This window comes from Mastigoproctus giganteus, chromosome 10 (genome assembly GCF_048544385.1).
Source record: "Mastigoproctus giganteus isolate SK-2022 chromosome 10, ASM4854438v1, whole genome shotgun sequence".
NCBI lineage: Eukaryota > Metazoa > Arthropoda > Arachnida > Uropygi > Thelyphonidae > Mastigoproctus > Mastigoproctus giganteus.
This window is the reverse complement of record NC_143584.1, coordinates 157,648,968-157,672,029: the sequence shown is the minus strand read 5'-3', so window position 1 is coordinate 157,672,029 and position 23,062 is coordinate 157,648,968. Positions and strand designations below refer to the sequence as shown.

Genomic DNA, 23,062 nt, shown 5'->3' with positions numbered 1-23,062 from the left:
AAGTTAGTGTTCTCTCTCTAGCTTTCCCAACTTTCAACTTTTTCATGTCTGTGTGTAAGAAGCTGCTATCATACTTTTTTACCAAGCCAGGCCATCTCACTAAGGATCCCTTTATGATTACAGAATCAAATTAAAATTTCTAAATGAACTGAACTTGTATAAATCAGAACTTTTGCCTTTTGTATTTTGTCAACAAGTAAAGATACAATAAAGGATAATAATTAATAATGAAACATGTTTTAAAAAATTAATATATAGAGCATTTCAACAGGAAATATTGAATTCCTGGTTTCAGAGATACTCTATAATAAGCTTTCATTAGCTTCAATGTTAACAGAATGAAATTTCACCTCCAACTAAGGTGAACATCAAACTTTAGTCAGAGTGTTAATTCCTCTTCTCTAAGATGGATCTGTTTGTATTACAGAATTTCTGCAAATTTCAAAATTCTTTAAGCAGATACCTTTCCTTAATTGCATAATTTTCTTTTATTTCTGTACTTAACATGTTTGGTATGTTCAAAATTTCTTCCTTCAGTAATGAGCTAAGAATTATTCAGTTTTAAACAAATTATTTGCACTACAGAAATTTAAAAAAAAAAAATCACCAAACCAAATTATATTTTCTCTTCATTTTTAGTACTGATCTGCCTCTTTTCTTTCACTTCTCTCATTTTGCTGCTTTTCTCTAACATCATAATACAACTTCTCAGACAAGCATTGTTCCATAGTATTGCATTAGTCATAGTTCGTGCTCATGTATGAGGTATTATATTTACAGTGGAGCTGTTGAATTGAGGATAAATATTGGTCTTCTCTCTCTCTCTCCCCCCCCCCCATCTTCTATATGAACATTTAGTGAAAAGGAAGGTTTGTGCCACACGGCCTCATGGATGAGCAGAAGCAGAGAAGATCATGCTTTTTGACAAACAGAGTGTGATTCGCAACAAATTTGTACCTGAAGGGGAGAGAGAGAGAGTCAATTCTGTGTTCTACATGCAGGTGCTTTAAAGGCTATTGAAGTGCATTTCCAAGGTGAGGCCACAATTTTCAGAGAAAGGCAGTTAGTTCTTTTTGCACGTAACTGCCCTGACCCATTCTGCACTTATTGTGACAGCATTTCTAATGAAACATGCCATTGTACAGAAAGAGGAAAGTAATAATCGCATTCAGTCAGGTGGTGATTACTTTGAATCACAATAAAACCATTTTGGAGCTCTGTCACTTTGTTTCTTTTTATTTTACCAGTCTGGGAACTTTATTGGCATCTATATATTGCAGTAGAATCTCATTTATACAAGCTCTGTTTGTGCAGAGTTTTCATTTGTGTGAAGTATATATTGTTCTCCTGCAAAAGGCTAGGAATTTCTGTGTAAACATTTGTTTACACAGGAATTTCCTTTTCTTTTTTTACAATGGTCCTTACGTTGGATTCATTTATCTTGACATGGTGGACAACCGCAGCTACAGACCTCAATCTGCGGTACATATCAAGCAATCCAACTTTTTCTTGTAATGTCATGACTTTTCTCTGCTTCTTGGGAGCACTTCCAGCATCACTAGTGGCACTTCGTATGGGTCTCATGGTGTTTTTCAAGGTTTACAGTATTGCACTAAACACGATGAAAAATACACGAAAGCTGCATATTTTTGAGAGATCAATTTTTACTGCAATACGCAATTTACTGGCGAGACAAACTGCTCACGCAGAGAAGATTAGCATCACACTGCATTTTAAGTGGATACTCGCAACACTTGAGCTCACCGCAATAGCAACAGGAAGTGGCTACAAAATTATTAAAGTAGTACAAAAAATTATTGTATTAGGGTCCCCCGTAAAATGATTACATCTACCCATATATTTATTTGTCTGTAAATTGTGTGTGTTCTATGGTCGATTTGTCTGTTTACTGGACAAAAAAACCCCAGTTTCTGGGGGGAAAACCTTGCTATCTATGCCTGAGACTGACTAACTTAGCCACGAAGTGAAAAAAGCCTGCTAAATTTCTTCGCGTCATCGACAGGATTTGAACTCAGGCCTTTTCCACCCAGTGTGGGGAGAAGGGTGACTATACCACTGTGCTACCCGCACAGACATTACAGTAGTACAGGTACTACAGTTAATTTTATGCAGTTATGATTTAATACTGTATCTTTACTTTTGTTTACATTTCTCTCGACTGCGAATGGTGCCCTGTACGGTCTGTAAGTGCTTGTGTGCATGAGTTTTGATAAATTTTAACTTTTTATAATAGACTAACCATAGGCTACCCGTTTTTAAAATGGGATACAATTATTAGATTGTTAATTCATCTCGTACTATTTACTTAATACGATTTTTTATACTTTTTTGCTTTTTTCTTCTCTTGAGTTCATGCATACATTGCCTCATGTGCAAACATCAAAAATTAAGCTATTATATACAAAGATATATATCTTTGTATATAATAGCTTAATTTTTGATGCCTATATATATTTTTTTTTTGATAGCCTATATATATATATATACAAAGATATATATCTTTGTATATATATAGGCTATACGGTTCGTCTGAGATTTTTTTTTTTTTTTTTTTTTTTTCAAATTGTCTCAAATCTCCAAAAAATTTTCCAATATATTTATTGAAAAAAAATCCGCATATAAGTGGACCTGTGCAGTTCAAACCCGTGTTGTTCAAGGGTCAACTGTATATATGATTTTCCTGGTAGAGTTTTCATTGAAGCATGGTCTAGGAGTAAGTCCCTGAAGCTTGAATCCCTGTGTACAGTTTGCCAAAAGAAACTGAATTAGTATTGATAGATTTGTGCCCCTCTTCAAAACTTTTCAGACATCCAAAGTCACAGAAGAATTTCTGGCCGACTTTACCTATCTGCATTTCAAGACTCGACTCAGATCATCTTAAGGATAGAAGTTGCTTATGTTGCAGAATTAGGGAAAATGTTAGTTTAAAATGTAGATAGGTCTTTACAAATGCAACTTATCCTCCTTTAAGTAAAACAGTAAGTGAGCAGTTAGATCTTAAGAAGGGAGGTAAAAGAGATAAAAACAATATCATGCTCAGAGATTTGAGAATTGTTTGGACATACTGCAGAGAAGGTAGGACACTGTTAACACTTACAATGAATATCAGTAGGCAGAACTGACCAGACGCAGACAGGAAGAAGAGACATTTACTAGTTTGAAATTGTCCAAACATCTCAGATAAGCAATCTGAATAGATATCTGAACAAAATGTGTTTCCATTGAAATAAAACTGGCACAATTCTATAAATTGAGAGCTTTACTTAAAACATCAGCTAGTGGAAACTATATGGCCTTGGAAACCATCTCCAAGGTGACTGCTTTCAGAGGGACTGTACTAATAGCAGGTGTGGAAATAATAGAAATTTCCACATTTTAGAATTAGCAAATATGGAGTGTGTGATGGTGGTCGACTATAATGTGTTAATGAAGCTCTGCTGTAAAACCAACTGGATTAGCCAGGATTAGTAGCAGCAAATGGGAAAAAACCTTGTTTGCATCTAGATTCTGTGCATATCATGCTCTCAGCAATTGAGGACTCTTCTCTAAATTATGGCCATCCCTTAATTGTAAATGTAATGAACTGTGAACCTTATTACACCTTTTTCCTTGATGATTGTGTTTATCCATGTTCAATTAGTGCTCAAAAGCATAGTTTTGTTTACTTCTGGAAAGAACAAGCCAAGGGCTGTTCACTTCCCATTATGTGGCGGTTAGTGAACAGTACAAATGCAGATTGTTGTGAATATTAAGGAGAAGATTCCTGCTTCTTTAAACTTTTGAGTGACACATATATGGATCTACAAATAACACTTCTCTGAGAAGTTTTGTACACTGATCTACATTTTGAAGATTACTTTAAATAGTTTTTTTGAAATGGTTTAGTATAAACAACATTGTCTTAATTTTTCCAGTGTGTAGTGCCATCTATTTTGAAAATTGGAGGAAAACTTCTGACTGCTGACCTTAGTTGTCCAATTTAGGCTTGCAGAAGCCAAAATTGAAGACTATGAAATTCAGATCCAGAATTTGATAAAAACAAAACGAAGCAATAGTTTTTTTTTAATTTAATTCTGATTTAATTTTTGACAGTAATTTAACTCTAATATTGATAAAATTGATCAATAAAATCAAAATAAGAACAAATTTCAAAGCATGTACAAAGCTTATTTTTACAAAATTTCAGAATTCCACAAAAACAAATTTACTCCACTCAGTATTGAAATGTTTAACCCAGTGGTGCCTGATAGGTTTTTTTTATGAAAACCCCAAACATGAGAGGCATTAAAACCTATAGTACTTAGTACCGTTCATGGGTTGAAGACTGAGAAAATGGAGGATATTTGTTTACATTAGACTTGAACTTCTGTAGATTTAGTACCTACAAAATTATCTTAGTTTTTCCAGTGTGTAGTGCCATCTATTTTTAAAACTGGAAGAAAAGTTGTGCCTGCTGATCTGTTGTCCAATTTACGCTTGCAGAAGCCAAAATTGGACTGTGAAATTCATATCCAGAATTTGATGAAAACGAAACAAAGCAATAGAGTTGACATTATACTTGAACTTTATACTTGAAAATGCAAGTTGAATAAATAAACGAGGAAGAAGGAAAATTGGTTCTGTGAATTTGAAGTTGTGAACATTATACTTGAAAATGCAAGTTGAATAAATAAACGAGGAAGAAGGAAAATTGGTTCTGTGAATTTGAAGTTGGAGAGTAAAAGGATATTGACTGGTTGCGCACATGTTGAAACTGCTTTGGAAGAGAGAGCAGGAATTATGGAAGCCAATTCAGAACACTGCTGATGGAAGTATTAACAGAAAAGGCATGTAGCAGAAATAGAACATCAGTGAGACAGAGTGTAGGGACTCTGTTAGAGATAAGTCATTAATTAGAATGGAATCTATATGCCAGAGAGGTTTTGTTTCACTACTCCCAAAGCAGATTGAGTATTGTTCCAGATGTGGGATTAATATTCCATGGTAGGACAGTTGGTGATTTGTACATAGTAAACAGCTGTTTGGAAGAAAATTAATGCCAAGAGCGAAAGAGAAAACAGTTTTTTTAGATGCAGAGGAAGCAATATTTGTGATGTGCTTATACCAAGAGAGATTAGAAGTCAGGGTAATACCCAAAAGAGATATATCAACTTGCCTAGAAATTGGAGTGTCACCAAAGATAAGCATAGGAGCAGAAGATTCCTTTTTGCAAGATATAAGTACAACACTGAGTTTTAGAAGGATTGAAATCAACTAAGTTATCTTTGCCCCACTGAAGAATTAGCTGGAGATCAGCATTTAAGGAATTGGTAGCGGATATTCGAGAAGTTGAAGCTGTTTCTGCAGGGCAAGTTTTCTCAAACCGGAAAGTGGAATGGAATGTGCTATCATCAGCAAAAGTATTGATAGGATTTCTAGTCAATGGAAGAAGGTCATTAATATATAAAAGAAAGAGTGGGAGAAAGGAGTGAACCTGGGGGAACACCTGCATTAGTTTTGTTTATTTTGTTTTGTTATTTGGTTTTTAGGAGCACTAGCAACTAAGGCCATATTGCTTCGGGGATATGCGGTAGTCATTCCCTTACCTTTCCGCATCCTCCATGTTTGGTGGTCACGGGCTCGAACCCCGATCTAATCAAGAAGCGTGTGCTATGCACTGCTGCTCCTGCCCACCTGGCTGCTGAGGCACCCCTGCATTAGTGGAGAAGCTAGAAGACAGAGAGCTGTCTACCTTCACCCACAGTGAGTGGACAGAGAGAAAACAACCGGATACCCAATTACATAAAACAGTTGTCAAACCAAGCTTATTTAGAAGACCTTTATGTCAAACATGATCAAAAGCCTTTGAAATGTCAAGAGTAACTAACTGCTTGAGTTTCACCAAACCTTTCCATTGAATTTGTCCATAGATGGGTAACATTAGCCAGTATATCATCATCATCGATCAGATGGAAGATTTCTGAATAATTTGAGTTGGCAGTTAATGGATTTCTTCATTTCTTTAGAAAGAGTAGAAGTAAGTGCAGTGGAACGATAATTGGATGGGAGGGATTTTGTCACCTTTTTTCAGAACTGGCTGGATGTGAGCAAATTCTAAAGCAGAAGAGAATACGAAAGGGAATACTTTTTTTCCTTTCGAATAAGAAAGAGAAAAAAGGCAACACAACACGAGTAAGTTCAGGAACATATGCTTTGAGTACAGGTGGAGAAATGTTCTTTTGTGTCATGTGGTCCATTAAGCAGGAGCTCACTGGCTTTTGTTGTCCAATTGATTTTCTAGTATGTTCAAGGTGTGTTGGCCTGGTCATGATGTATGCATTGGTAATTTGTTCATCTGCCCTGGCCTTACATCTAAAACACCGTCTTGGAGTAGAATACTGGTACCTACAAGAGTTGAACTGGGTCACAGGGAAGCTCTTCATGACCTCCAGTGTGGAACTACTTTCTAATCTGAACATCACATTAGTAGAAACACCTCATTGTTATGTGGGACATTATAACCTTTTGATTGGCTGCTATCACTCTGGATACCCACACCATTGGCATTGTATGCAGCTAGAAGAGGAGACAACTATTCCAGGACAACCATTTACAAAATTGCACTTGAAAATCCAAAGTGTATCTCATACATGATTCTCTTCAACACCATTAATTACTGCAATGCTTTAAAAATCTACCTAAGTAGAATATGTTTTGGGAAAACTACAGAACATATCTTGGCTGAAATCTTCATTATTCAGTTCTAACACAGAAAAAGCACCAGGAACTGATCAAATTTTCACACCCAGAGAACCCCGTGTCTGCAGCCTCCAAGGCCTATTCAAAATGAACTGTTTCCTTCCTGGTATGTGCTGTGGTCACTTCCTCTGTAGTTTAGACTCTACCACAGATAACAGACTTTTTCTTACTAAAGTGCAATATCCTTGCTGTTTATTTTTGTATATTAGTTGTCTTAAGTTACTCATGTTATTTTATTTATTCTTTAAATTTTTGTAAATTCATATGAAATCTATTTTATTACACTGACTGTTTATCTTGAGTATATATTCTCATTATTGTAACTCATAAATTGGTTTGTAAATGATGTTCATTTCGCTAGCACCTTGCTGTTCAGAGGTAAGACTATCTTCTCAATTGTAGATCACTACTTAATATATATAGAACCTTTATCTGTTCGAAACTTGCCATCATTGTTATAGTAAATTAGATTGTCCAGTATAGCATAGTGTATATCTTGAACTTGATAGCATAATATGCATCACTGCATTTAGGAATCTGGTAGCTTAGTGTAGTTTTGTCAATTGATCAGTTAAATTTATTAATCTTATTAAATTTCAATATCAGTCAGTTAAATTGAATTTAAATGGAAATCATGCCCCAGACCAGAGCAGCAAAGCAGCAGGAGTGCTGTGGCTCCGGGAAGAACCAAAGGGGGTGATTCTCCAACCATCACCGTCTAAAAAAATGTGCAACTTGTGAAATGTATGCAGACTTTCTGGAACAGGACATGATCTAGCCAAAGAGAATATCTTTGTATGTTAGGTGCAGACAGTGCGAAGAAACTTGGCATCTATGAGTGTTTGAGGAGTAGGGTAGATGGCCTGTAAAGAATTAAAATGGGGGACCCATCAAGCTCTCAGATACCCAGCTCAACACCGAAACTCACACTTGTGAAACAGGCAACACAGTAGCAATCTTCAAGGCAGAATGCAGTGGTCCCACAGGAGCTAGTTATTGTCAGTGACTCTATTGTCAGGGAGACGGGGAATATATTGTGCAAAAAGGATAGGTAAAATAGGACCAGGATATGCTTGCCACGGGCAAATGTTGATGACTTTGTAGAGCAGATATCTTTTAAAGGCACAAAAGGTGATATTGTTGTACATGTTCTAATGACATTAAGAGAAGGAGATCTGCAGACTAACTTAACAAATATAGGTCAGTGTTGAAAAAAAGTGGCAGGTTAGGGTTGAAATAGAAAATGTCTGCAATTCTGCCCAGACACTATAGGGGGGATATATGATGAGAGCCTTGTCAATCAATTCGGTCTTGGAAAGATTGTGCAAGGCACATGGGGTACTATTTTTCTCAGTGTGATCTGTGGTAACAGAAGTGGCTGCTTCTACAGGGATGGGATACCTTAAATGGAAAGGGCGCAAGAATATTTGCTGATGATATCAAGGCAGTGTTAAGTGGATCAGAAAACTGTTAGCTTGGGGAGATTTACAGGCTAATAGATTAACAGTAGCCACAAGCGCAAAGTATTCTTGTATGTAAAGGTGGTAACCAGGGTTTTCCCCCATATGCCGCCGATTCATTTAATGACAAAGTGCCAAGGCCGGCATTTAAAAAAAAGAGATCTAATGAAATGTTTGTATCCTTATGTGTATATTAATGTGTTTTGTTGTATGTTGTAAGCCGGCACCTGGCATTTAGCAGTAAGGGGGCAGGAGAACAAAGGCTCCCCCTGCCTCCCATCCCAAGCCACAAGGCAGCAGCCAGGTTCTTCTATCAAGAGACACATACTGAGGTTGTCACAAGGAGAACCTCAAAATAATTTAGGAAGGAAGAAGGAAAAAGGGATAGAGGATGAAGAAAAAGGAACAGAAGAGGAATAGAGATAATATACAGGCAGCTCTCGCTTTACGAGTTTCTGGGTTTACGAATTTATTTTCCCAAGTATCACGTATCAACAAAATCGAAAATATCAACATTAGTGCTTGATTTTACAGGCTATGTTTTCATTTCTTTCGATAAATCAATCATTGTTGAGAACATAACCCCTATTTTTAACCTTATGTCTATGGGAAATAAATTCCCGCTTTACGAGCGCACGCTATGAATGAATTAACTCATAAAGTCGAGAACTACCTGTATATGAACAAATTTTTGGCCTTCCTATGGGCCTCGTTATCTCAGCCTTTTTATCTGAAATCTACCTCGCTTCTATTGAAGAAAAAGTACTTCAATCTTTTCCTCTTGGTATCAAATTGTATATGAGATATGCAGATGATGTCCTTTTAATAGGTAATAAAACAACTATTGATATTTTATTCAATACATTTAATACAATGCATGAGAGACTCAAATTTACCCTCTAAGTAGAAACTGATAATAAAATTAATTTTCTAAATTTCACTATATATAAAATCGGTACAATTTTAGGCACCAAAATATACAGGAAGAACACACATACAGGGAAGTTCTTACATTACTACTCACCATCCTCTATACATCAAAAAAGCAGTTCTTTATAATCAGATATGTAATGCTATTAAATATAGTCACACACAAGCAGATCTATCCACAGAATTGCAATACCTCACTAAAAATTTGTCGATGGGAAATATCCATTACAACTAATAAAAAAAACCATCACTAAAGCCCATAATAGTATTTAATAGTCCTGACAACATTAATAACCATCTGAATAAGATACACAGACCCCTTATCCTTCCATACCACCAGCAATATGCTACACAGCTTCGATAGATTTTTAAGAATACAAATATCAAGTTAATATTTACATCTTATAATAAATTAGTTTCTAAATTTAATTCATACAGGACAACATATAAGTATATGACACAGGATTATAATAATATTATATATTTGATTAGATGTCAATCAGATTGTCAAGCATGTTACATTGGTAGTACAACAGCTCAATTTGGGACTTCAAAAATTTCGAACACACATGCCTACTACTGCTTTAATAGCTTTAAATCTAATTTTTCAGGTACAGAATTAACACATGTTCAACTTGCAATCATATCCCACACATTGATTTGGCTATTACAGTAGTTAAACTGAATTCTAGTTATAAAATTCTTGAAAATGAGGCTCTCATCATTGAGTGGTTTAAGCACCACACATCATTCAACATATTAAACATGAAAGTTGCAATCAATTCTCCCCTATTTGGAATCTAGCACGTATAAAGTTTCCACGTGCACTGAAATGCATTTCGGGAACTTAACCAGTATATAACATACTTTGCATGTTCTTCTCTTTCCACTAAAGCTAACTGAGGATGGTTTCGAAAGTCGTCCATGCATGGCTATTAGCTCGTTTTAATTTTTAATACATAAATTTAATAACATGACTATAGAATGGAATGTGCACTTTCCTTTCTTAGACAAATTTTAGCATGTTTTAAAGCTCATAATTTTTTTTTTTTTTTTTTTAATTCATAATTACACTAAGTTATGGAATTTAAAAGTTTTATAACTACTATGTACCTGTTATAAGTTTCATTAAACCAAGCGGATTACAATGAGGTGAGCGCTGAAAATTAAGCTATGCTATACATATGATCTATTTGTTACATCACAGCACATAAGGAATCCTTATTATATATATCATCAGTCATGTGACAGTACCGTAATATTTTTAACACCACTATACACACACTATGGTATACATACTCACATCCATCTTTTGAACAAGGTTAATCACCAAGACACATCCAATCAGAGAACAGCAGTATCAAACAATTGGGCAAGATTCATAGGAATAACATTAGAGTAACGATATTTTGTCAGCAACTGTATAACGATGACGTTACAAAATTTCGACCTGCTATTACAGGTTTCCCTCCAAAAAGCACACGTGATGACTTGTGCGAAGGCTGCAAAGAAGTCTTTACTTATGTAAACTCTAGGAGGAAGGGGATGAATCAGATTGGCCCACTTGATATCACTGGTTCGACTGTTGATCTTGCTCGGATAGCAGACAAACTGAATGAGTATTTTGAATCTACATTCACACATGAGAAATTTTGTAGGGAAGTAGAGGATAGAAGCTTATTAAATTATGACAGGGAGCTGAATGATTTTGTAATAACTGAGAGCAAAGTGGAGGAGAAATTGTTGAAGTTATACATAAGAAAAGCACTTGAGGTGGATGGGATCTATGTAGTTATATTAAAGGAGGCAAAGGAAGTAAACAAACCCTTGGCCATAATGATGAGTGCATCCTTGGACTCAGGGGAGATCTACACAGATCAGAGATCTGCAAATGTATCCCCAAATCACAAAGGGAAATCAAAGGGTGACAGGAGTAATTACAGACCTGTTAGTTTAACTTTTGTTCCAGGGAAAATAATGGAATCACTGGTTAAAGCAGCATTGCTGAATCATCTAGACAACACTGCAGTAATAATTCAGATGCGGCATAATTTGTTTAAGGGGAAGGCAAATTGTGACCAATTTGTTTGGATACTTTTTTTTATTTTTTATGAAAACCCCAAACATGAGAGGTATTAGAACCTATAGTACTTAGTACCGTGCTTGGGTTGGAGGTTGAGAAGACGAAAGAAGATATTTATTGATATTAGACTTGAACTTCTGTAGACTGTAATTTTCAGGAAATACTGTATGAAGGAGGGTAGTTCCAGAAAACAGCAGTTGAATGAATAAACAAGGAAGATGAAAAGTTGGTTCTGTAAGTTTGAAGTTGGACAGTAAATGGATGTTGGCTGGTAGCAGCATGTGTTCGGACTATTTTGAAAGAGAGAGCAGGAATAACAGAAGCCAATTCAGAAGAACAGTGCCCATGGAAGTATCTGTAGAAAAGGCATGCAGCAGAAAAAGTATGTCTATGAGACAGTGAGTGGAGAGTCTGTTAGATTCTCTCTAACAGAACATTTTTAATGAGTTTCTCTAAATGAGACTCATTAATTAATGTTAGAGAGTCTCTAACAGAGACTGTTAGAGAAGAGTCATTAATTAACCTAACTGCCCTCTTCTGAATGGAATCTAGAAGCCTGAGAGAGGTTTTTGGGGCACCACCTCAGATCTCGAAACAATATTCCATGATAGGGCGGATTTGTGATTTGTACAGAGTGAACAGAGCTGTTTGGAAGAAAAGTAACACCGAGAGTGAAAGAGAAAACCAAGTTTTTTTTAGATGCAGAGGAAGCAATATTTGTAATGTGCTTGTGCCAAGAGAGATTAGAAGTCAGGGTAATCCTCAAAACAGATATATCATTTTGCCTAGAAATCGGAGTGTCATCAAAGGTAAGCATAGGACCAGAAGAATCCTTTTTGCGAGATAAGACAAGACTGAGTTTAGAAGGATTGAAATCAATTAAGTTGTCTTTGCCCCATTGGAGAATTACTTGGAGATCGGCATTTAAGGAATTGGTAGCAGATATTCTATTCGAGAAGTTGAATCTGGATGAGCAGGGCAAGTTTTCTCAAAATGGAAAGTGGAATGCAATGTGCTATCATCGGCAAAACTATGAATAGGATTTCCAGAAAAAGAACTGAACCTTGGGGGACACCAGCATTAGTGGAGAAGTTACAAGGCAGAGAGCCATCTACCATCACCGTCAGTGAGCGATCAGAGAGAAAACTGGATAACTAATTACAAAAACAGTTGGTAAACCATAAGATGGAAGCATGTTTAGAAGATCTTTAGGCAGGCACCTCCGTAGCCAGGTGGGAAGCAGCAGTGCATAGCACACTTCTTGATTAGACCGGGGTTCGAGCCCGTCACCACCAAATATGGAGAATGCGGAAAGGTCAGGGAATGACCACCGCATATCCCAGAGCAATATGGCCTTAGTTGCTAATGCTCCTAAAAACCAAACAACAACAACAACAAGACCTTTAGGCCAAACTCGATGGAAAGCCTTTATGATGTCAAGAGCAACTGCTTGTGTTTCACCGAACTTTTCCATTGAATTTGTCCATAAATGGATAACATAAGCCAGAATATCGCCAGTGGGTCGACACTGACAGAGTCCATACTGGTGATCGTTGATCAGACGGAAGCTTTCTAGGTAGTTTAAGAGTTGGCGGTTAATTGATTTCTCCATTACTTTAGAAAGAGTAGAATTAATTCCAATGGGACGATAATTGAAAGGGAGGGATTTGTCACCCTTTTTAGGAACTGGTTGGATATGAGCAAATTTCCAAGCAGAAGGAAAAACACTTTTGAAATAAGAAAGTGAAAAAAGGCGGCAAAGAACAGGAGTAAGTTCGGGAGCACAGGTTTTGAGAACAAGTGGAGAAATACCATCAGGACCTGGAGCTTTCTTAGCACCAAGGTGGCGCCTCCGTAGCCAGGTGGGAAGGAGCAGCAGTGCGTAGCACACGCTTCTTGATTAGACCGGGGTTCGAGCCTGTCACCACCAAATACGGAGGATGCGGAAAGGTCAGAGAATGACCACCGCATATCCCGGAGCAATATGGTCTTAGTTGCTAATGCTCCTAAAAACCAAAACAACAACAAAGCACCAAGGTTAGGCAAAATCCTTTTGATATCCTTTTGATGGAAGACCACAGGAGGCATTGAATAGAAGCATGTTGGGAATGGTGGAATGTGTTTTACCAAGATCATTAATACACGAGTTGGAAGAAAACATGGGATGCTAGCAGGTCAGCTTTATCTTTGGCTGAAATGACAACAGAACCATCTCTTTTTAACAGAGGTGGGAGCAGAGATAGGCAAAAGTTGCAGCCAATAGCTTTGGCAAGAGACCAGAATGCTCGGCTACCATTAGGGCAAGAAGCAAGTTTTCTACTCTTAGCCTGTTCAAACTCTAGTTTGGGCTGATTAATAACTGCTTTACAATTGTTACGAGCTTTGGTGTAGGCAGAAAAAATGAAACTGAAGAATTGGAAACAAGCCAATTATGGTATACAATGTTCTTCTCTTGAACAGCCTTAGCACATTTATTGGAAAACCAAGGTTTAGATAAAGAAAGAGATTTTAAAGTGCAGTGTGGGATAAAAGATTCCATTCCTACAAGAATAATTTCACTGACACGACCTGAGCAAACATTGATATCAGAAGTTTTGAAACAGTAATCAGACCAAGGGAAAGAAGAAAAGAAATCTCGCAGATCATCCCATTTTGCATTCTTGTAATGCCAAACAATAAGAGGTTGGGAATAGCCATGAAATAATGGCTCCATTGGGAAGAGACAATCACTAAATTGTGATCTGAGGTGCCTAAAGGACCACTCAGTTCGACTGTATACTTAGAATGGTTGTTTTGACTAAAAGATCAAGAGTGTTGGCTGTACAATTAGGATTGCCTGGTATTCTTGTAGGTAAATGAACAATCTGTGCAAGGTCATTAGTAATTGCAAATGCTTCAGCATCTCGACCAGCTGGGTCAGTGTGACTAGAAAACGGAAGCCAGCTGGAGTTGTGAACATTAAAATCACCAAGGAAAATTACCTCACTGTTAGGAAAGTTGGACTGGAGAAAGTCGTGTTGCAAAGAGAGGAAGTCAAAGAGCTCCAAGTGATTAGTGGAGTGGGGAGAACAGTAGAGACAACAGATGAATTTGACACAATGAGGTAGAGAGATTTTAAACCAGAGAAGATTGAAAAGAGGAAATTCCAAATTACCAAATCTCTGACAGGGAATATCGGAATGGACATATGCACAAGTACCACCTTTGAGGCGAAATAAATCATACAGCAAATAGTTTGGGCAACTGAGATGAGCAGTAGTTGAATCAACTGATAACTGAGATTCTGTCAAAAAAAGTACTTGGGGTTTGGCAGACTGCAAGTGGAAATGGACATCGTCGAGATTAGAATTGAGACCACATATATTTGTGAAATGAACTAGGAAGTGCTTGGGAGGTTTAGATCTTTTCGCAGATAAGCTTGCTCTATTAGTTTGACAATTCGTGGTGTATTCAATAGTAAGAAAAAAGTGGGTGGGACATGCTGTATGAAGTAATGAAATTTTTGGATATGGCGTACACATGGTAAGAATATACCCAGATCCTTGACATAACTTGGCCTCGATAATGCCCCCGCACACACACTACTTGGACTCCCTCCAGTCACTATCTGGCAGAGTAGAGGTAGCAAGATTATGCACTAGCTGATCCGGAAGCCTCCTAAAGAGTTACCAATAGGTTCGGTCCAGTGTACTAACTAGCGGCTGCCCCGCAAACACCGTTTTTAGACCTGTACCCTAGAAATGTAAGGAAGATTGTATCTCGCCATGATATTAATCATAACTTCAACAAAAGTCATCAGTTATACTGCATGATGGAAGAGTTGGGGAAGGGTTGACCAGAACTTAACTCTAGAGACTAAACATGGGTTCCACCACTTCAAGCCTCCAATAAGCAAAGTTGTGGTATTTCACTGGTTGATGAGAGTCATCTACCACCTAGTACTGCCTGGTAACATAGAGGGGCGGCGTTCCTCCATGTGGTGTGGGCACCACACCTCGACCCCTGCTTACGTTGGTTCACACCTGGATGGTCATCCACAGTGTGCATGTGCATGGTTGTTATACCCAGGATTACTAACAGTACCACCATCGTGAAGATGCAAGCAGAGGATTTGGCTGTCACAGACCGTCTGGACTTTGTGGAAATTGGGTCCGCTTGACTTGAATGTCATCCAAATATCAGTTCCATCAGTGTTTTAGACTCCCAGGTAGCAAGTACAGCTTGTCTGGCATATCTGAGAGAATGTCTGTGACAACCTCAAGGACCACTGTGATGTGGTCACAAAAGAACTGGATGCTAAGAACAATTTTTATATCATATTGGATTTCTTGAAAGCTTTTGATACTGTTGCATGCAGACTACTACTGTACAAATTGTAGCAGTATGGCGTAAAGAGCAAGTTGCTGCAATTAATAAAAGGGTGGTTGAGTGGGAGGATAGAGAGAGTGGTAATTAACGGACACTGCCCTTCATAGACTAATGTTATTAGTGAAGTCTTCCACTAATAACATTAGTCTATGTTCAGTGTTGGGCCCATTGTTGTTTTGTATATTTATAATTGATATTGATGAAGGTATAACAGTCTTAATGTCCAAGTTTGCAGATAATAAAGGTTGGCAGGATTGTTAATGTCAGTATGCAGTCGGATATGAAGTTCTCTGAGCAGTGTAGACGGGCTACCAGAGCACGTCATGGAGTTTTGTCAATGATATATAGGAATTTTGCTAGCGGAGACAAGGAGGTGATTATACCTCTGTATAAGGCAGTGGTCAGGCCACACCTTGAGTACTGCATACATGTCTCGATTTTTCATTTTAGGAAGGGTGTAGAGTTGCTAGAATGAGTACAGAGAAGTGCAACAAGATTTGTAAGAGGAACAAAGGGGTTCTCTTACCAGGAGAGGCTTAAATTTTGTGAGTTGCAGCATCTGCAGACTAGGCACCTGTGAGGTGATCTGATTGAGGTGTACATGTCCTTGAATGGTTTGAGCAGGCTTAGTGCTGATGGGTCACTTCCACTTGGGATTAAGAACCTTGAGGGGGGCATAGATTCAAATTGAGGAAAGACAGACGTAGAATGGATGTGCAGTAGTTTGCCTTTAGCTAGCTGGTAGTTGCCGGAACAAACTCCCATCTGTTGTTGTGGAAGTTGTTAGCTTAAAAAAATTTAAGGCTGAACTAGACAAACACTTGGAGTGACTGGATGGGTGAAATGGGAAGGGGTGTTTTTTATTTTTTTTTTTCGCTGATGCTCTATAAGCTTTCTTTTTTTTGCATCATGGGCCTGTGCTAATGCTACTGCAGCAGTGTCTTGAAAAGTTGGGTAGATGGGCTGAGAAGTGGCAACTGAAGTTTAACATTGACAATGCAAATGAAGTTTAACTTTGACAAATGCCAATACTTCTTATGGTTTGTAGTAACCTTAGAAAAAATGTACCAATTGTGTGTACTACACTCGGTAGTTGGAGAATGAAAAAGACCTGTGGGTAATTGTGCAGTCAGATATGAAGTTTTTGAGCAGAGTAGACCTGCTGCCAGAGCTGGTCTTGACAATGATATACAGGAATTTTGCTAGCAGGAATAAGGAGGTGATTATCCCTTTGTATAAGCCAATGGTCAGGCTACACCTTGACTAATACGTACAGTTCTGGAGGCCTCATTTTAGGAAGGATGTTATGTTGCTAGAGCGAGTACAGAGAAGGGCAACAAGATTGTTCATGGAAACAAAAGGGATCTTCTTACCAAGAAAAGCTTAAGTTCTTCAAATTGCAGCATCTGGAGACTAGGCACCTGTGAGGTGATCTGATTTAGATGTATAAGGCCTGAATGGTTTGAACAGCTCCATGCTGATTGGATTCTTCCACTTGCTCAGATTATGAACCTGAGGGGGCATAAAATCAAAATGAGGAAAGGCAGTTCTGGAATAGATGTGCAGAAATGTGCCTTTAGCCAGTGAGCAGTTGATTGCTGAAAAAGACTTCCATCTGTTGTGGAAGCATTGCTTAAATAAATTCAAGGAACAACTGGACAAACTTGTGGAGCGAATGAATGGGTAAAATGGGAAGTGTGTGGTAGGGTTTTTTTTTTTTTTGGCGTATTCTGTATTATAAGCTTTGCTTTTTTGCATCATATGCCTCTACTAACGCTAATTGATTAAATAAATAAATTTTTGTCACTGTTTTGCAGTGAAATTACCAACTCAGGGAAATGTGGTATTTCCCTGAGTTGTTTATAATTAGAAATTAGTTACAAGTTTACGTAACTAATTTTTCAGAGCAGTCCAGTTTCAGCCAATAAGTTACAAAGTCCACTGAATAATACAGTACTAAATATAAGGGATTGTTACAAGAAAATGATGTGGTAAATAATCCAAAAATATTGATACTCTCTTTAACAGGTTGTACAATTATACATTATAAACAACATTGTGCTAATTTTAAGTAATGGTCCCAATAATGAAACTGTATACTTAATGAAAAGGTTAGTGCAGCTGCATCTTGTTTTTTTGTAATTGAATTTCCCAATTGGTAAAATGGCATCGTTTTTATTATATCTAATATTGTGAATACATTCACAACAAGTTGCCTGGTATTGCGCTATCTCAAATAAGTAACGCTTTACCAAGACTATCATTATCGGAAAAGACTATTGTTACTTATTCTCAGTGGATACCGCCACCCAGATGGCCTTTTCATAACTGGGTTGTCACTATTACAACACTTAGTGCAATTTCAGTAACCTTTTCGTTAAGTGAAATCTTTATGTAGAAACCCAGTTTAAACTGTTATACACCATCTGGTATCTCTCATATCGCAGAGTTATTCTTCTTAACTGGGTTGTCACTATTACAACATCAGGGGGCGCCTCCGTAGCCAGGTGGGCAGGAGCAGCAGTGCGTAGCACACGCTTCTTGATTAGACCGGGGTTCGAGTCCGTGCCCACCAAATATGGAGGATGCGGAAAAGTCAGGGAATGACCACCGCATATCCACGGAGCAATATGGCCTTAGTTGCTAATGCTCCTAAAACCAAATAACATAACAACATCAGGGTACTTACCCACCCACCAACGATAGGCCAAATAGTCTTGAAATGGCCATTTGGATGGCGGTATCCACCGAGAATAAGTAACAATAGTCTTCTCCATTGGTGAAGCATTAGTTATTCGAGTTAGTGCAATACCAGGCAACTCATTGGGAAAGTATTCACAATATGAGATATGATGAAAACGATGCCATTTTACCAATTTAGTAATTCACTTATGAAAAAACATGATGCAATTGCACTAACCTTTTCATTAAGTGAAATCTTTACATAGGTGAGGCTATAGCCCTACCAAACCCTTTCAGGTGAAACTATACTATTAAATGCGAGAAAAGTTGACTGGATTTACCCCAAGTATCATTGTTATTTTCATATTGATTAAATTAATGTGTTAATCATCTATTCACAAATGTCCACCACAAAAAAACTGAAAAAGATTATTTAACATTTTAAATAAAAGTTTGAAAATTTGATACAGTGTTAATAAGAGTTTCTAAAAATTTCTCTTTAATATTGACTTTCCTCATTAATTTAAAGTTCTCTGATGCATAAGTTAGTGCTATTTCTTTAATACACAGCAACCTACTAAAGTAGTAAATAATTGGTATCATTTAAGTATATCTCATATTGTGAATATCTTCACAATGAGTTGCCACGATATTACACTACCTCGAATAAGTAATGCTTCACTAATGGAGAAGACTATTGTTACTTATTCTCGGCAGTTACCACCACCCAGGCGACATCATTTCAAAGCTTGTTGGCTTCTCTTCGGTGGGTGGGCCTTGGTGTTGCAATGTGACAACCCAGTTTTCAGTTTAAAGTTCCCTTGAACTTTGAATTAATGAGGTTTGTTGTATTAGTCTTTATTTTTATTTTTTTTTTTTTGGGAGTATATATACTAGCTAAAAATATACATACCATTATTGGCACGTCCAACAATGTTATGAGTGCCAATGACATGCATATATCGATAAGACAAAAATCAACTTCTTCAGTACATTTTGTCAACAATTAAAATACTGCCAGTTGAAGAATGCAGCATATTTTATTTTAGTCCATAAAAAATAAGCAGTTTTTTGAGGGTCTGACACAAGTTTGTTTGTGTTGATATGGCTGCAGGGGTCATTTTATATAATTTTGGAAACAGAGAACAGTCTCTTCATTTCAGTAGTTTGACATTCATCTACTTGATGTTCAGATTTCGATTTACTCAGTATTCAAATGTAGAAGCCAAAGTTTATGGATCAGTCCTGCTGCATGATCAGTTTTATGAAGATAAAGTAAATGCATAGATTTTAGCTATGAAATAATTAGAATTATCAAATTTAAAGATGGTTTGTTGTGGAAATGAAAGTGAACAGAATTTTCTCTATTCACATACTGATATACTTCTTCACTATTATGGCAGTGTTTTTTGATAATTGTGAAGGTTAATTGAAGGTTAATATCTGTGATATGTTATGATCTGTTTAATAATTATTAATTCAATAATGCAACATTTTGAAACATTTTTAAGATACTCTGACCTCACTGATATAAAATTTTTATTTGTAGGACTGGTCAAAATAATATGACTGAAATCATAGTAGATAACCGCAAAATAATTTCGGGTGAGTGACAACAAAAATGACTTAATATTTTTATTATATATCACTGTTGCAGTTTTGATTATTAAATATGTCTGTCTTTATTTTAAATAAAATGTGATTTTTACAAATGTGATGCCGGAAACGTTTGCATTTCAGCAGTGGGAAACGGAAATGGCTTAACATATTCAGAATAATACACCGAATAAATATGGTAACTTATAGTGTTACCACTATAAGTTACCATATTTAAAAAAAAAATTGTAAGTTTCTCAGGAGAACAAACTTTGAGTTTCTGCTGTTGCAACTACTTCAAGCAACTTGTTTAATGATTTTAACAGCTTTTTATTAATATTAACTAAGCTAAGTTGCTTTAACTATTTTATAATTATAATTTCCATTATATGCTAGCTCAGGGGTCACCAAACTACAGCCCGTGGGCCAGATCCAGCCCGCGTAGTCTGTTCATCCGGCCCGCACTGTGCTACAAATGATCAAAATTTCTAAAATATATTATAATTATTTATATGGAAATATAATAAATAGTGAATCAACGAAATACTACTGTTTCAATGACAGCTTGTGAGCGGGGCTTATACCTTGGCAACGGTGAGCGGCGCAGCATGACATCACAAAAGGGTGCTTTGTCAGGAACACCCGCCGTTAACGTAGTCATATCTACTGCCCATCTCCGTCGATCGTGGTTATGGGATATGATCGCTAGGGTGCAGCAGGGGATAGATGTCAGCGCTGTCAAAACTTAGAGTGCAGTGCAACGTTCGGCTGCATATATTTGGAATATTTTCTGTGAAGATAAGATAAACTTCTGTTAAAAGAAATTAAAATAAGTGTAAGTAAAAATAAGGTAAATTCTTGTAAAATATTATATACAAATAATATTTTTCCATACATTTTTATGCAAAAATTTATGGAACTGGCATTTAGCCAGTTCCATAAATCACATTAATCTTTTCTGCTTATCTTATTCCTAATGTCACCTTCCTTGATAAGTTTTTGATAAATAAATATATTTGTTATCTTTATTTTTCTTTATATTCTTTATTTTTGCATATTTTGTGTATTGGTAAATAAATATATTCGTTGTCTTCATTTTTGTTGTATTTACTGAATTGTACATACTGAACAAAATGATTATACGGCCCGCGCTAGTCAATCTCTCTGTTATCTGGCCCGTCGTGAAAAAAGTTTGGTGACCCCTGTGCTAGCTGATGTTGCATGACATCAGCTTATCATATGAAGTTAGCATAACATTGGATGAATGACATCTGACAATGAACAACTATTGTATTTTCACTATTTTCTTCTGGGAATAATTTGCTTTGAAAGTAACATGCACCTCTTCAAAAGGATGGAGTTCATTCTGTTTTAAGACACAAACCATAGAATTTTTCTGTGCAATTAAAGTTCTGCTGGCTTGACATAGCATAAAAAGAATAAGGTAGTTCTGTGAATTTTTCGCTAATGCTTTCTTTTGGTTTTTCTCTGGTATAATATGGCAAAACCCACAGCAAAACACTAAAGTAACTACCTCTCCTGATGCAAACCAAACAGATTGCATGGACTTAGAATATAGCACACAGCAAGATTAGCACATACTAGAACTATTTACTGATGAGGATATGGACACGAGAAAACTATACTTTCCAAAGAAGGCGAAAAGGGAAACCTGAGCGAAACAAATAGAGGGTTCTACTAAACCCAAATAATGCTTACATTTCTGCAGTGGAACTGTAGAGGATATCGCAATAAATTAAATGACATCCAAGATCTCCTCACACAATATGATCCTATTGCTTTCTGCCTTCAGGAAACCAACCTGACCCCACATATAACTGTTTCTCTCCGGAACTATATAATTTATCGACAAGATCGGTCTGTACATAACCCTAACAATCGGGTGCATGGAGGTGTGGCATTGCTAATCAACATTCAAATACCCTCCGAACCACTCCCATTAAAAACAAACCTTGAGGTAGTTGCAGTACGAGTCAACGTTAATTATTTTGACTTGACTGTAGTCTCGCTGTACTTGCCCCCTAATCAAAGTATAAGTTATGATGACCTAGATGAACTAGTGGTGCAACTTCCTCAACCCTACTTCATTCTAGAGGACCTCAATAATCACGTTATGGAGAAATCAGAACCTGGACAAACGTGGATAAATTATAGAAAAGTTACTTGACCGGCATGATTTGATTATTCTTAATAATAGCACGCACACTTATACACATTTACCTACAGGTTCTACTTCAGCTGTTGTTGTTGTCTCTCTGTGCTCAGCATACATATATGCTCTAAATGGATGGACTATCCATTGCAATCTGCTGGGTAGTGACCATTACCCAGTGATATGCCAGATTGATAGAAACATTCCCCACTTTTCTAACAAAACTGCCAAATGAACTTTCTCAAAGCGAAATGGGATATATACAAGCAATTAGCAATACTGGAAGAAAAGCAGGTCCAGCAAACATCCATAAACTTGGCCACAGAATATACAGGGTGTCCACAAATGATTACCCTGATTACATTTTATTACTATTTGGAGGTTAACAAAATTTAACCAAATTGTACACTCATATTAAAAGTTTTTATCAATACATAAGGACTTTAAAGAACTTCAACATGAGTGTCTCTTGTGGCACGTTCATTCAACCTTACCAAATTAGAGTATATTGTAATCAGGGTAATCATTTGTGGACACCCTGTATATCTAACAAAATGGCAGCAGACCAAGCGATTCCAAAGCAATCGAACAAAATATCAGCATGCTGAAAACTTTGTTTGAATAATGAATGTAACATGGCTAAAAAAGAAAAGAACAAACTTGGAACATCTTCAGGAAGTTTCCAACGACTGCAAATCTCATCAGCTTTAAACAGGCTCAGGCAAAGGCAAAACATATTAGGCAGACTAGCTAAAGGGAAGCATGGAGACGTTTCGCCTCCACAATTACAAGAACTACAAAATTTTCTGCAAACGATATGGGCCAAAATACGATGTAAGTACTCTAAACATCCACGCATCAACCTTCCCATACTAACTGTAAACGGATGTGATATTACAACACCAGTGGAGATTGCAAATGCATTGGGCGTATTGTTCATGAAAATCTCAGCCACGACATCTTACACACCTCATTTTCAGGTACACAAGGCACAGGCTGAGAAACATTTCA

At 37.0% G+C, this 23,062-nt stretch overlaps 1 protein-coding gene across 2 annotated transcripts in view; it reads left to right on the top strand.

Annotated features, from left to right (window-relative positions):
- LOC150079406 (kinesin heavy chain-like) overlaps positions 1-23,062 on the top strand; it is a 429,176-nt gene that overhangs the window by 378,227 nt on the left and 27,887 nt on the right. For both annotated transcript variants that reach the window (XM_090383638.1, XM_090383639.1), the window contains exon 25: positions 19,832-19,887. In XM_090383638.1, the coding sequence (XP_090239764.1) occupies positions 19,832-19,887 (56 nt within the window). The remainder of the gene's footprint in view (positions 1-19,831; positions 19,888-23,062) is intronic.